Source organism: Triticum dicoccoides, chromosome 4A (assembly GCF_002162155.2).
Source record: "Triticum dicoccoides isolate Atlit2015 ecotype Zavitan chromosome 4A, WEW_v2.0, whole genome shotgun sequence".
Classification (NCBI taxonomy): Eukaryota; Viridiplantae; Streptophyta; class Magnoliopsida; order Poales; family Poaceae; genus Triticum; species Triticum dicoccoides.
Window position 1 is genome coordinate 5,456,014 of NC_041386.1, and position 15,008 is coordinate 5,471,021.

At 46.7% G+C, this 15,008-nt stretch overlaps 1 protein-coding gene across 1 annotated transcript; it reads right to left on the bottom strand.

The window, feature by feature from the left end:
• Window positions 1-7,945: 7,945 nt before the first annotated feature.
• LOC119284533 (protein TIFY 11b-like) lies at window positions 7,946-8,795 on the bottom strand. Its single transcript, XM_037563659.1, has one exon. The coding sequence runs from the start codon at window positions 8,629-8,631 to the stop codon at window positions 8,095-8,097; it is 537 nt and encodes a 178-aa protein (XP_037419556.1). The 5' UTR covers window positions 8,632-8,795; the 3' UTR covers window positions 7,946-8,094.
• Window positions 8,796-15,008: the final 6,213 nt, after the last annotated feature.

Here is a 15,008-nt window from a genome sequence, read left to right on the forward strand (position 1 = left end):
GTTCAGGTGATCACGTTGGCAGTGATCAGAGTCTCAAGAACCCTTGCCACAAATCACACATGACAAAGGAAAATGTCAGAAGAAGATGAGAGGCACTTGCAAGTCATCTAAGGCTTCGAAGAAGAAGCCGACGGAAAACATTGAGAAAGCAATTCCTTCATAGACTGCTCAGTCTGAAGAAGTTGTTGCTACTAAAGATCTGGAAATGGCTTCCGAAGACCAACCACGAAAAGGTGGTTGTAGCCAAGAAAACTATACCACGGCCGCAATGTATGATCCTAGTGGTTATCGCACACCTCCTGGAGGAGAAACAACTGTTCGGCGAAACAATAGACTGTAGAGGATCACTAGTTATTGGGCCAATAAATGGTTCAATTACATCAAAATCCAAGAAAAGTATGTGGTCATGTTTGCTTTCATTCCTCCATGGGATATTGCATTGCTAAAAATTGCATTAAAGAAGGCGACCTGAAAGTGAGACCTCCAGCTCCTCCTAGTTCTCATCCCTCCACTACTAAGACTCCTGAGGATTTTGAAAAAAAAAGGTTCATTTATTTGAAAATAGTCCATCGATTCTGGAAAAAATCATCGACTTAAAAATATCATCAATTTTCAAAAGAGGTTTGCCGATTTGGGAATAGTTCATCGAGCTTGACAAAATCACGAATTTGAAAAAAGTTCACGGATTTTGAAAAAAAAACATGGATGGGGAAAAAGCTTGGTTTTGAAAATAAAATCGCTAATTCGAAAGAAAGTTTGCGGATTTGAAGAAATTTCATGTCTTTCAGAAAAAGTTCATAAATTTTTTAAAAAAGAATCATTGATGTGAAAAAGTTCATCGATTTTGAAAAAAAATCATGAATATGAAAAAAGATCCTGGATTTTAGAAGAAAAAAGTTCACGGATTCCAAAAAAATCATAAATTCAAAGAAGTGTTCACGTTTTAAAAACATGAATTTGTAAAAAGTTTTCAAATTGGAAATTGCTCGTGCATTTAAAGAAAGCAAAAAGGGAAAACTAGGGAAAACCGTGCATGAAAAAACGAATTTAAAACGCCCAGAAAATCACTGCAGAATCTAACTGGTGGGAAAAAAAACTACTTGGGCCGACCCATATAGCAACTAGTGAAGTGGAGGGGGTGTGCGGTGGTATGTCAAATGACCTTAAACCGCCGCCTTAAGCGCTAAATAGGACTCGGGACCAAACAGGCCCCAAATAAAACAAAATTTCATGGTAGAGCATGCAGGCTTTCAAACACTCCATAAGGCGTCGATGAAAACACATACTCCAGTGGAGTTTTTTTAGAGATACTCTGGTGGAGTTGCTTCCGAAGCTGGAGTGTTGGATTCTTGGACGAAAGGTAAAGTTGTGCACCTCGAAGAGCCCTGCTCGCACATGCTCCTTTAATTGCAATTGAACTGAATAGTTTTGTTGTCAGGTTGGTACTACTCCTCCTACTCGTACTCTGGAACAAAGGAGAAGAGGAGGTTCACCAAGCCATCGTGCAGCCTGAACAAAAGGCACGTTGTTTTGGCATGTCTGCTCGACCTTTGCACATGCGCGTACCCGGATGGTGTGCCCGGACATTATCTATAATCGGGCTTTCCCTTTTTTTTTAGTATTCTTACTGCTCTGGTAGATCCTTAGGAGTATCTCCTCGCGCGTATCCGTCAAGATCTAGACTTTGTGTTTCGTCTCCGACAAAGTTTGGATAAATCTCATTTCAGTAGATTTCTCTCGGAACTTACAAGCATGAAATCTTTCGATGATAATCCTCGCATCTGATTGTTCTCGAAGTCCTGATCAATTCTCTAGAAAATGTTTTCCTTTCGATAATGACCTTGCACAATCATGACCTTGTCTATTTTTCCTTGTATCTTAATTCTCTTCATACAAGCTCATGGTGTTTGGTTCAGGTGATCGCGCTGGAAGTGATACAAAGTCTCAAGAACCCTTGCCACAAATCACACCTGAAAAAGGCAAAGGTCAGAATAGGATGAGAGGCACTTGCAAGGCTTCAAAGGCTATGAAGAAGAAGCCAATAGAAAACGTTGAGAAAGCAATTTCATCCGAGGCTGCTTAGTTTGAAGAAGTTGCTGCTACTGAAGATCTGGAAATGGCTTCCGAAGACCAACCAAGAAAAAGGTGGTCATAGCCGAGAAAAAGATACCACTCCTGAAATGTCTGATCCCGGTGTTTATCACACACCTCCTAGAGGAGAAAAAACTATTCAACGAAACTCTAAACTGCAGTGGATCACTAGATATTGTTCTAAGAAATGGTTCGATTACATCAAAATCCGAGAAAAGTATCCGATCATGTTTGCTTTCACTCCTCCATTGGGAGATTGCATTGCTGAAAATTGCATTAAAGAAGGCGGCCTGAAAGTGAGACCTCTAGCTCATCTCTCCACTACTAATACTCTTGATGATTATCCTGAGGATTTTGAAGAAAAAAATCATTGGTTTGAAAAAGGGTCATCAATTCAGGGAAAAAATGCTAATTTTTTTAGAAAAATAATTTTGAAAAAAGTTCATCGAGCTTGAAAAAGAACATGAATATTGAAAAATAGACATGGACGTGGAAAAAGTTTATCAATTTGGTAGAACAAAATTCGCAAATTTGACAGAGAGTTCATGGGTTTGAAGAAAATTTCATGTGTTGTTAAAAAATGTCACAATTTTTCAAATAAAAAAGTTCACAGATTCAGAAACAAGTTTGCATATTCGAAAAAAAAATCATGAATTTGAAAAAAAATCATGAATTTAAAAAAATAAAGGGAACATAAAAAAAACTGAGAGAAAACCGCGCATAAAAAACGAAAGTAATCCCCGAGAGAAAAAACGAAAGTAAAAATTCCAAGAAAATCACTGCAGAACCTGAAACGGTTAAAAAGAACTACTTTTGGCGGCACATGAAGTTTGCCAAATGACCTAAAACCGGCGCTTTAAGCGCTAAACAGAATTCGGGACCAAACGGGCCCCAAATAAACCAAAACCGCATGCCACTCGACTGAAAACACACGTGCATAACTGCATAAGGCGTGGGCTCAAAACACGTGCTCGGGTGGAGTTGCTTCCGTAGGCCGGGTGTTGGATTCTTGGACGAAAGGTAAAGCAGTGCACCTCGAAGAGCCCGGCTCGGGTTCTAACAAGTCTTTGCTTTGTCCCCCGGTCAACTCGGGCTTGGTCTCTCTCAGATGCCTTTGGGAAGGAGGAAACTGTGGGAGGGGGAGAATCTTGTCGCGTCGACAACCATCGTTTCGGCCGGCTGCAGCGTCGGTCTTTCGACTTGCTGCGTCGCGCACAGACAGCCTCAAAGATTTGTTCATCATTAGCACGGGGCAACGTGCTTTGACAGGCCAGCATGTCTGGTTAGCTGGTTTGACATTTTGTAAGGTCCCGTCAAAAAGGAAGTTTCACATTTTTAGGTGCCATTGTTACGCTGTGATCGATACCTCTCGTTCATTTCTCTGGCCTGGCCGGCCTATTTTGACCTACATTTCTTTTCTGAGATGTATGCACTCCCTCTGTTTTTATTTACTCTGCATATTAGAGCTGGTTGAAGTCAAACTTCGTAAACTTTGACTAAGTTTATAGAAAACAGGATAAACATTTACCTTAACAAATCTATATTATGTGAAAGCACATTCAATAATAAACCAAGTGATGTGGATTTGTTATTCTATGTTTCAATATTTTTGTTTGTAAACTTTGTCGAAGTTACAAAGCTTGGCTTTGATCGAAGCTAATACGCACCCTAATTTAAAACGGAGGAAGTGTTTTGACGCTTCCTGCTCATGCTAGTAGCTTTTGTCAAAACTTTTAACATGATCTCAGGGGGATCAAAGTGGGCAAACAACCCTAGTTTACTAGCTCCTCCTCACGCTCCTCACCGACAAGTGGCACCAGCACCGGTTGCCTTGCCCCCGTCCAACCCTCCGGTGGCAAGTAGCCATTAGAAGTGTGCCGGTGGGAGAGCTTCAAAGGCATGGTTGACAACATGCAATCATCGCCACTCTCCATCTCCGGTACTGCCCCGACGGATGCAGGAAGATGATCGTGGATTGGCGGATATACCCCGGGGTCACCCATGGCCGGCTGCTTTAGAGCATACCAAATCCAGCCCCTCAATCTTCCGCGGACAATGAGCGGTCACGCTTTAAAAAAATTCCATAATCGGATACCTCATTTAACAAAACTCAAATTCAAAGTGTCCGGCTACTATACATGTCATTAGACTATCAAAAATTGACATGTTCTACCTATATGCTAGCTATGGACAAAGATCATCCACGACTGTCCTTCCCCTTGTCGTCTTTGCGCTTGAAGAAGCAAAATGGATCAAGCTGGATTTCCTCATTGCTGGAGTTGTCCGACCCGTCACTGTCCTCCTTCTTATCTTTGGAGGGCAGTCCGGCCATGGCACGGACCCCCCGACTTTGCTCTCGGACGAGGGCGTGTGGTTCTTCCTCTGCTGCTTCTGTACGATGTGGGCACAGACGAACTCCTCCTCCAAGGCAGCGTGCGCTGCCACATCCGTCGGTCAGCATGTCGGCAGCAAGGCGGGCCTCGACCTCCCGCGCAATCTGCTTCTTACGGTGGGCACACAGGTCTATGTAGCTCTCATACTCCACCGCATCGGAGATGGACGACAGACGAACCTTGAGCTTCCTACTCCGGCGGCTTCGAGCATCCATTCCACCGATACAATGGATTCCCGTCGGATCGAATCCATAATAGGTCGGGCCCATACGCCGCAGTCTATGGGTCCATACTGGTCGGAGTCGGATCCACTGTCTCACATGCCAGAGAAGTCCGAAAATCGTCAGAAGGGAGCATTGGGCCGGAGAGTAGTGGAGTGGAGTGGAGCAAAGTGGCTAGGGTTTGACTCAGAGAGCGGATGAGGACGAATATATATGGGGTCGGGGTAGGCCAGCGAGGGTCGGGTCCGACGTGGCAAACGCGCGCGGGCGTACCAGGCCTCCCCATATCCGCCCAAGATTTGTGTTAGATATGATGGGTGATTGTAGATGCTCTTACATTTAACCCTCTTATTGTGCATTATTTACAACCTCATGGGCGACTGAAGGTTGGCCATATTGATGAGTGCATTTTGCATCACTTTTTTATCTTTTGCTTTTGCATTGTAGTAATAGAAATTCTGTATTTTATCGCTTTTGGGCTTATTTTTGCCAGGATTCCGAAGAATTAAGAGATTTTAAGCATCAATAACAAAACCCCTATATTTGATGGAAATGTGATGCTAACTGACGCCATAAAAACATTGCATAAGAAGAGACGGACACGTGAGAGAGAAAATCAGGTGCACGATTGAGGAGTGAAGAGTACCTATGCACTATGTTCTGGTTCACTGATAAAAATGTGATGCTATAGATCGGTACACGTGGATACCTCAGAGGAGTCGCCTACTTCGATTGTAGATCGACGGATTTTTCCGAAGAATTCTCGTGGGTGAGAGGTATAACCTAGTTGCGGAAAACGGCGCTCTACAACAACTCTCCTTCGTCTACTTCCATTGCGTGGATTGGTGAGATGATCTTGGCCTGTAAGCCCATAATGGTCTTCAGATGATCATGTGCGTATATTTTGTTGTTGCGTAGCACATTGTAATTTAGGCGTGAATACGGCGACCATTTCTGCGACGGGGGCAATTGAAATGTGGTCAAAGTACTCGAGGGCAGCGACGAGGCTGGCACGGGCAATGGCGGATTCAACCTTAAGACGTGCATGGTCCTCGACCCACTCGAGAACTCCCACACAGCCTCTCGGAGAACTCTCTCTCGGGGCGGTCCATTTTGGTCTTGTCAAAGAAAGGTTCATGGTGAGGGTACGGTCACACCGACATTGTAATGGGGGGAGAGAGGGTGACGGCCAACGAAGGGGCGATGGTGGGTGAGTTTGCGGTAACTGTGATGGAGGAAGAGGGTGAATGTGGTGGCGCCGACGAAGAAGTGTGATGGGGGTTATATACCCTGGAATGAGCATGCTCCGTGAAGGTGAGATTTGTCGTGTTGGGGGTGGCAAGACCGGTGTGAAACGCCACAACGTCCATTAATTGATACTCTTCTCCATGGATATGCAGCTATGACATTGACAGGGGTGGAAACGTCGGCAGTACGGATGACCGCGCCATTGATCGGGATGCGCACGGGAGGAAGAGGCCATATGCTGGAACTTCCCTCTCGTGTGAGCGGTTGCGGGGGTGGGGGAATCGCGGCGCAAATTGCTAGGGTTTTAAAAATCCATGAGCGATGGAGGGGGATTGAAACATGTGTCAACTGAAAGAAAACATGTGCTAGTCGATGGAGTTTGCTTCTCGTGACGGGGTGTTGGATTCTTGGACGAAAGGGAAAGCACACCGCACCTCGCACATGCTCCTCCTACAGTCTCTTTGCCTGCAGCTCAACTGGGCAGTTTGGTTGGTGCAGGTGTGACATCTTTCTTCTCCCGCCCCTGTTGCATGCTCTCCGGGACAGAGAAGTTTCACCAAGGCATGGTGCATCCTGAGCAGAAGGCGCACACGTTGTCTCCGAGACCTTTTCTTTTCTTTTCTTTTCTTTTCAAGGGGAGAATCCTCTTATACTACTATGTACGTACTCGTTTAGGCTATCTCGCTAGCTAGGCCGGCGGCGTCGCTCGGTCTTTGACTTGTTGTGTCGCCTGTCGCGCACAAACATTGCGTGCCGGAGTGCTTTGCTGCCTCGAAGATTTGCGCCGAGATCTGTCCATCATGAGCGCAAGGCAACGTGCTTTGAAAGGCCAGCATGCCTAGCTAACCGGTTTGACGTTTCAAGCTGCTGCTAGCACGATCATGGCCGGCCTACTCCGACTCTTTTCCTGGCGGTGCTATTAGTAGTAGCTTTTGTTTGTCTGTCTATAAAGTCTAAACACGATCTCAGCCCAGGGGGGAGCAAAGCGGGCAAACAGCCCCAGCTCGCCACCACCAACACCACTAGATTCCCTATTAAAAAGTACTAAAAGATTAGTCGCCCAGGACAGCAAAGTCCCCTCGATCAGATCCGGCGTGGCGCGAACGAACTAAAAACGTGGCGGATTCGCCGTCCGGAAAGGCGAAAAAGGGGAGCTTTTCAAGCACAAGCAAGCAACCGGTTCCTTCCTTCCCGTTCCCATCCCACGCGCCGGCCGGGGGGCAGACAGAGCGCATCACCGACCGAATCGGCCGGCCACGCGCGCGCGCCGTGCGCCGACGAGGAAAGCACCTCCAGCCCCCGGGTGCAGGGCGCAAAGTAAACCACTCCGTTCCGGCGAGCATCCATGGATGCCGCGCGCCCCGTCCACACTCGCTCCTCCGCTGTCACGTTCGGGTCGGATCAGCACACGCTTTCACGAGGCCGGCGGCCAACAGGTGGCGCCGCCACGTCCACGTTGGAGGAGGAGAGGGAGCCACGGGGCTTCCGAGGGTCGTCGTCGTCTTCGCCGCCGTCGCCGTCGCCGCGTGTGCGCGAGGGCCGGGCGCGCGAGGGCCGAGCAATGGTTGTTCCCCCGGAACGCCATGAACGTGCGCCATTTCTTCGTTATTCTAAGAGAAAAACAAAGGGCAATGACGCGTACGCACGTCCAAGTCTCCCACCGCAACCCCCGTCCCCCTTTTGACAAGTTGCGCTCCCCCCTTTCTGACCGTTTCTCACCACCCTTCCCCTCCCCTCCGCCATGAACTCGTGCTTGCCGAACTGGAGATGGGTTTCTTCCCTTGACATTTCGGTTCATGGGATCATGGCATACGTACTCAAGATGGTAATCGTAGCTGTGCTAGTCGTGGTCGTGATGCCAGACATGGAGGAAGCGTTGTTTGAAGCTGGTAGCACTCGCCTTTATTTCAAGTTATTGTTCGCCTTTATTTCAAGTTATTGTAGAAATCAAAAGAATTTGTCGATCAAATCAAACGAACGAACAAAGAGGGCTTGCTATGAACTCAATCTTGTTTCTTTCTTTCTTTCTTTCGCTATTCGAATTTTTACCCAAAGAATACATTAAAATTGAAAGTGCTCTACAAACGATGTCTTGAGGCGAGCGAGCAAGCCGTCTTGCCCCGTCCGTCCGTCCGTCCGGATCAGAGCGCGAAGGCGCCGTCGGCGCTGGCCAGCCCGAGCCACGAGGAGGACGACGCCGACTTGTCCTCCGAGCCCTTGTTGGCTGCCGGCGCGGCGGGGCGGGCGTAGGGCGCGCGCGCGCCGAGGCGGTCCTTGCGCTTCTCGAAGAACCTCTGCAGGGAGGCCTTGCGCATGATGGGCAGGTCCGCGAGCGCCGGGGCCGGGGCGGGCGTGGCGGCCGCGCGCTCGACGCCGGCGGTGGTGGCCATGCGCATGACCTCGGCCGCCTTGTCCGCGGGGAAGTCCTCGAAGACGACCACCCTGCCACCGTAGAAGATGGTGAGCGGCGTGGCCGGGCCCGCCTCCTCAGCGGCCGCCGCGGCGTGGTCCTGGCCGACGTCGGCGCCGGGCATGAGGCTGAGCGTGGTGGCCGGCGGGGCGCGCGGGGGCGGGGCGACGACGGCGGAGGAGGACATCTTCTGCTCCGCCTTGACGTACTGGCTGAGGACGCCGCACGCCAGCGCGAACCTCCGGCTCTTGCTCTCCATCGCGGCCATGGCAACACTTGTTCTCTCGTCTCGTCTCGTCTCTTGGCCGGGCGCTGCTGCTCGCCGCTGCTTCTCGTTGACGATGACGGTGGTGAAGATGGAGCTGCGGTGCGGCTGTGGTGACTCTGTGGACGGATGGCTGTGGGGGGCGGGATGTGAGGTAGTCTATGGCGGGGAGGGCGGTTATATAGGGGGGGTGGGCGGTGTTGAGGGGAGGGGAAGGGAGGGAGAAACAGGCAGAGTCGCATCCTCCATGGCCGCTTGGTTTGTTTTTGTGAATAGATTAGGCGAGTGAAGGAGACGTGGTGGTGGTGCGGGGCACGAAGAACACGTGAAGATTGAGGCCGGGGGGTATGGGTGAGGTGGGTGATGGCGACGGATGCGTATTCGGTGGGAGAGTTGCGACCTTTTCTTTTCTTTTCTCTCCCTGTCGCCGTGTCTCTTGTCGGCCGCGGCTTTGCCCCGTCTCCCGCCACTTGTTTTATCTCGCACGCGCTTCATGTGCGCCTGCCGCCTCGCCTCGGGGGGCTTTCTAGTTTCATCTCTACTACTCCCTTCGTTCCAAATTAGTTGATTTAAATTTATCAAAATACGGATGTATCTATACTTGTTTAGTGTCTAGATACATCCGTGTCTAAATAAATATAGGTCAAGTAATTTGGAACGGAGGGAGTACTTCTGTCTCTCGTTTTTGAAAAATGTTTTAAATTTCTGACCAAGTTGCATGAACCGAACGAACCCAAGTTTCCTTTGCCCCCAGGGGGGCGTGAACCAGTGAGCTTGCAGCTGAATGCAAATGGATTTAGAACTACCCCTCCCGTTTCTAAATGTAATTCCTTTTAGAGATTCCAAAAAGAGACGGAGAAAATAAAGTGAATCTACACTTTAAAATATGTCTATATACATCCCTATCTAGCTTGTATTAAAACCTCTAAAAATACTTATATTCAGGAACAAAGGCAATATGTATGAAGGGAGAGCGGCAAGCCGGGGGTGCCAGAAGAGAGCATCCTAACGGATATGCCTGTGGATGTATTGTCCGCAAACATAGCACCTCCTTGAAAATTCTGGGGAAAAACAATGCAAACAAGGATGCTAATGTTTTTTTATGTTTGCTTACTTTGCTAACAAGTGGACCCTATAGGTCATATGGAGAGCGCGTGATAGTCAGTTCCTCCCATCCACTGCCATGTTGGTGTGCCATTCTTCACGCAAATGGCAGCAGGCGATGGGATGACTTCGAATGAAACGGTAGTGCAACTTTCTATACCAAAAAACCGTGAGGGGTATAGAAACGGCGAGCACGAGGGGTTGTGTCATTTGAGTATGCCCTAGTACCTCAAGAACTCGATCAGTCCGCAAATTACGTCGTCATCAAACCAATGCACTTTGGGAGGTAAATTCCCTTTCACCAGATGCCTTTCGGATGTTCTATTTGTATTGATCGTGCACTCTTGTATGAGCGTAAAGTGCACGAATCCACAATACTGTCACCATGCCATAATTTCCATGTGCTCAGGGTCAATCTTACTATTAATGCACTCTTGTATGAATGTAAACGTGCATGAGTTGTATGTTGTATGAGCCTTGTGTGATACCGTCAGAAGAGATTACATGATAGCACCGGATGAGACTTCTTGTTAGTGTGTGTGCGTTGTTTGAGTCCGCCAAATGAGTTTGGCGACTGGTGTGGTTGCCGGCGATATGTGTGCATGTTGTGTGAAACCACTATATGAGGGTTGCCTCATGATATGTGAGAATTGTGTGGTGTATCCATGCCAAAGGAAAATATCGCATTAGAAATCACCACCAAAACACCTGCACGCTCATTGAAGATGTTAGTTGAGCATTTTTTGGGGTCAAGCGGTTCAAAACTACTATTTGTTAGTACTTCATCCGATCCATTTCAGTGCTAGATATATTAGTAATATGGATCAGTGAGAGTAAATATGTTTCTGCCAATCTCATCTTTAAACAACAGTATGCTTTCAGAATTTTTATTAAAATTTCCGGTATGATGTGTGTTTTATTGGGGGTTAATCTTGTTGGGTAATGTATTCCACCTATCTTATACTCCCTCCGTTCATAAATATAAGTCTTTTAAGAGATTTCAATAGAGACCACATGCGGATGAAAATGAGTGAAACTACACTAAAATACATCTATATATATATCCGTATGTAGTTTATATTAAAATATTTAAAAAGACTTATATTTAGGAACATAGGGAGTAATTTGCAAACTTTTAAATTCATACAAAAAATGATTTCTTCTCCTCTTAAGAAAAAAATGGTTTATCTTCACTGAGTTGTTGTTTAGATGTTAAGTTTTCATATGTAACAAACTATTACACAACTCGCTATGCTTAACTATCATACAAAACCATCTTAAAGTCGTTTGTGAGAAGTGGGTATGAATGGATGTGCTAATAAACCTTGTTCCAACGACGAAGATTTTAGTATAAAATAGAAAGTACCACGAAATGATAAAAGAGTTGTGTCATATCAAAATATTTGTAAAACTTCATATTTGAATCCTTGTAGGCATGTAGTGCACTATTAAATTAAAGGTTGTTGAAGAATTCCCATGTTTTTGTTGTACTCTTTTATTGCAATGACAATAAGCAAAGTTGTGTACATATATCTATTCACAATGTACAGTTAAATTATCTAAATTTGATTACGAATAATTGTAATTATTTCCTCAAAAAATGCCGGTAGCAACAATATCATTAAGTTTGTATGCATATATTGATCGTAAAAGATTTTTATATTATTATATTTTCACTAACATGGTGAATACTATATAAAGAGAAACGATTAAAGTTGCTTGGTACAGAGTAAATTTCAAAGAGTTGGTTTAGAGCATATTGAACACGAAATAACCATCTACTCCCTCCGTAAAGAAATATAAGGGCGTTCAGATCACTAAAGAGTGGTTTATTAACGTTGAAATAAAAAATCAATATGCGAAATTTGCACCACAATGTGTGAGTATTTCTTACGGAAGTAGCCATTAGATACAATCGGTGGAAGGACGAATATTTATATTTATTCACAAATTTAACTTGTATGTGCATGTCAAACCACAATGTGTGAGTATACAAACAATCTGAATTTGCCAGCATAATATAGAAGCACTTTCCATCTTTTCAGAGGAAACTTATAATGAAAATAATATAATATCACAAAAGGTTGATTATCTAACTTCTAAATTATATGCATTTGTCTTCACCACATGTAGAAAAAGGATAAAAGACTTATAATTAATATGTGTTTTGATCTTGGTTGATGACCAAGTTTATAATTGGTCTTCTGGTAATTAAATCTTAAAACAAACGGAAAAATGATCTTCCTATACATCTACAATAGCTAGGAAAGAAAAGTTATGAAGCGCTTAGCTTTTGGCCCATTTAGCCCATTCCAATACCACAAGGTTTTTATTGGCTCTCGCGCGGGCGGTTTGTTTGCTATTCCGACCATATCCATCCGCATCATGGCCAAATCAGTCAAGCTTTATCGCCACCTTACTTCGTTCATCCTAGTAGATCAAGCTAATCGTACGTGCAGTAAAAAAAATTCTAACCACTAGTAATGGTTCGAACTCCCGCTATAAGTCGGGGACATCCATCATCTTTTTTTTTTGTTTGAATGATTTGCCATCTCCCTCCCTTTTCTTCCCTCTTTCCCGGCTTGTGCTCCATGTATATTCCGATGTCCGTGGTTATACCGGTATATGAGACCCTTTGATATTTTCATGTCGGTCATTTTCAGATTATATCGAGGTGAACTATACAAAAAAAAAAAGCGAACGCATGGTTCGACACGAGGTGAGATAATGGCTAACCGGAGACGGCGCTCCATTAACAAACAGCAGACATAAACACCACCTAAATAAAATTAGCGTGTTCACGATTTCAACAAGGTTTGCTTGCTTGCACACGCCAAGAACAAACGGATGCATATGCGAGCTCGCCCACACACGTGCATTTGCATGCCGCCATCAACCAAACAGAGCAGCAAATAAATCTCGGCCAACCCGCACAGCCGTACCACCCCTACACCAGAGACCAGACAGTCACGAGACGCACCCTCCCGGCATCAAGTCGGCGTCGGCCAGCCGGGCTTTACTCCGGCTCCCCGCCCTTTTGCCGTGCCCGCCGATCACGAGGACACGAGGAGGAGGGAGAAACGGGTACATGTTGTCGACTGTACTTGAATCGCGGCGTGATCTTATCTTTCCCGGCCCACGGTTCGCCGGAGGAGACTCGGCGTGTCACGCGCACCCGCTTTGGTGGTGGTATCACGGAGACGGGGAGCAGGACAGCGACCCGGCGCCCACCCGTCCCCGTCCGACCGGCGCACAAACACGCGAAAATATAAGGCTTTCACGGGCGGCGAGGTCGGCCGGTCGACGGACATACGGCCAAGTATAAACTAGTACTCGTGGTCACATGCTGAGAAACGTGGGGGAGACGACGAAAGATGATAATAGTACCAGTAGACAGTAGGAGTACTGGCATTAGACTAGGATATGCTGTGCTACCAGTATGCGGTTTTGTTGCGGTGCGAAAGCTCCGAGGGGGAGGAAGAGGATTTTTTTTAGAGAGTACGCTAAAGGCGTACCATATTTTTATAGAAGAAAGAAAGTAAATGTACAAGAGCGGCACTAGCTAGATGAAAGCAAGAGGCGCCCGGCACATGGTCCGTCGACCATGGGCGCTGCGTTGAGTTTCTTCTCTTTTTCTTTTTTGATTGATGAATTTCGAGGTGTGTGCTGCTCTGTTTTGGTTTGGTCTCGTCGCAGCCGTTCTGCTACGAGGTGAACATGTGCGTTGACGTCCATAGTTTCCGCTGATAAGGTTTGAATTTTGCGAAAGTAAACGGGGAGGAAATGGGGCCAGCCAAGCATCAATCGAAAAGAAAAGAAATGGGGTCAGCCGCGGCCGTGTCAGGAGCACACGATGGTCGACGGGCGGAGCGCCGCTGGGGCCTCCGGGATTCCAGGCGTGCAGCTACGAACCGGTCACATGCCAAACAAATTCGGTCGTCCTCAACATTTCCGCTCTTTTTTTTAACGCAGTACCCCTATAAGCGTTTCCGAAAGACTGAGCCGGCATATCATCTTGAAATTTACAAAGTAACCGTAGGCACCTCGTCGTTGATGGAAACATCTCCTTCCACTGAATGGGCATCGCCGGGAATTTCTGAAATAAATTCAGAAATAAATGCAAGCATCAGTCTTTAAACCCTAACGGGCTGAAGATGCCACAGTCCCTCTAACCATCCAACCATAAATTGGTTTGCCGCTCTTTCTTTTCAGTTGGTAATAGATTAAGTCATACTAACCGAGCTCAACTAGCAGATTCAAATTGACCCAACTTGTACTACTAGTGTATCTACTCGTACTGACGAGCCTACGTATGACCAGGGGAGATGAGACCGGAAGTGGCAAAACTCTAACCGTTAGCTCGCCACCAGTTGCGTGCGCCCTTCCATTTACGTGTCAGGAAAAAGATCTTATTTACCAAGACATTTGGTAATCGTAGGATTCCGGTCGCCCTCTTGTCAACTCCCTAGCTACACCGGTTGTCAGAGGAAAGAAAAGTCTGCACATGACAAATCAAAAATACAGCCATGCACATCACGTACGTGCGTACGCAGGCGAATAAGCCAGCCTTGATAGCAGAGCGGGGTCACACGCTGCGGACACGTACCAGCTCGGGTGCTCCCAGCGAACCGGAATGGAAAGATTAACTGAAAACTAATCCTGCGGACCTACGTGCAAGACCTGCCAAACGTACGAGAGAAAGAAGATTTGATCAAACTTGCTCCTCTTTCTGATCACGACGGATCCTCTCTTGGTAATTTACTCTTCCGCTTTTGACTTGCGACGCCGAATTAAGTACTCCTACGTGCCACGAGGCCGACAGGAGTTTAGAGTAGTAAATAATTACAGCGACCGCAGCGTGTTTAATTTCCAAGGTTAGCCGCATCAAGTTTTGACGTGGTAATTAAAAGCTTTGACGTGCGCGCGCACGCAAAGTCTCGACGAGAACAACGACGTGTAACCGCGAACACCATGCGCACACTACGCATGCCATGCATGATGCATCACGCACGTTTCCTGCTTCTTCCAACGCCTTCCTACCGCGCACGACACGTACGGGGACGAATTGGATGACCAGGTTTTAGCTTTGGCAATCGAATCTTGAGCTCATCGATCACAAGGTGGCACGCCACCTGTCCGATAAAGGCAGGCGCAGATCTATGAATGGAGAACGTTGCACTACTTTCTACAGGACCTAAATTGTCAACAGGGATAAACAAAGACAGGATGCTTGAATCCGGCCCCTCCGCAGTTTTACAAAGACAGGGGCATCAACG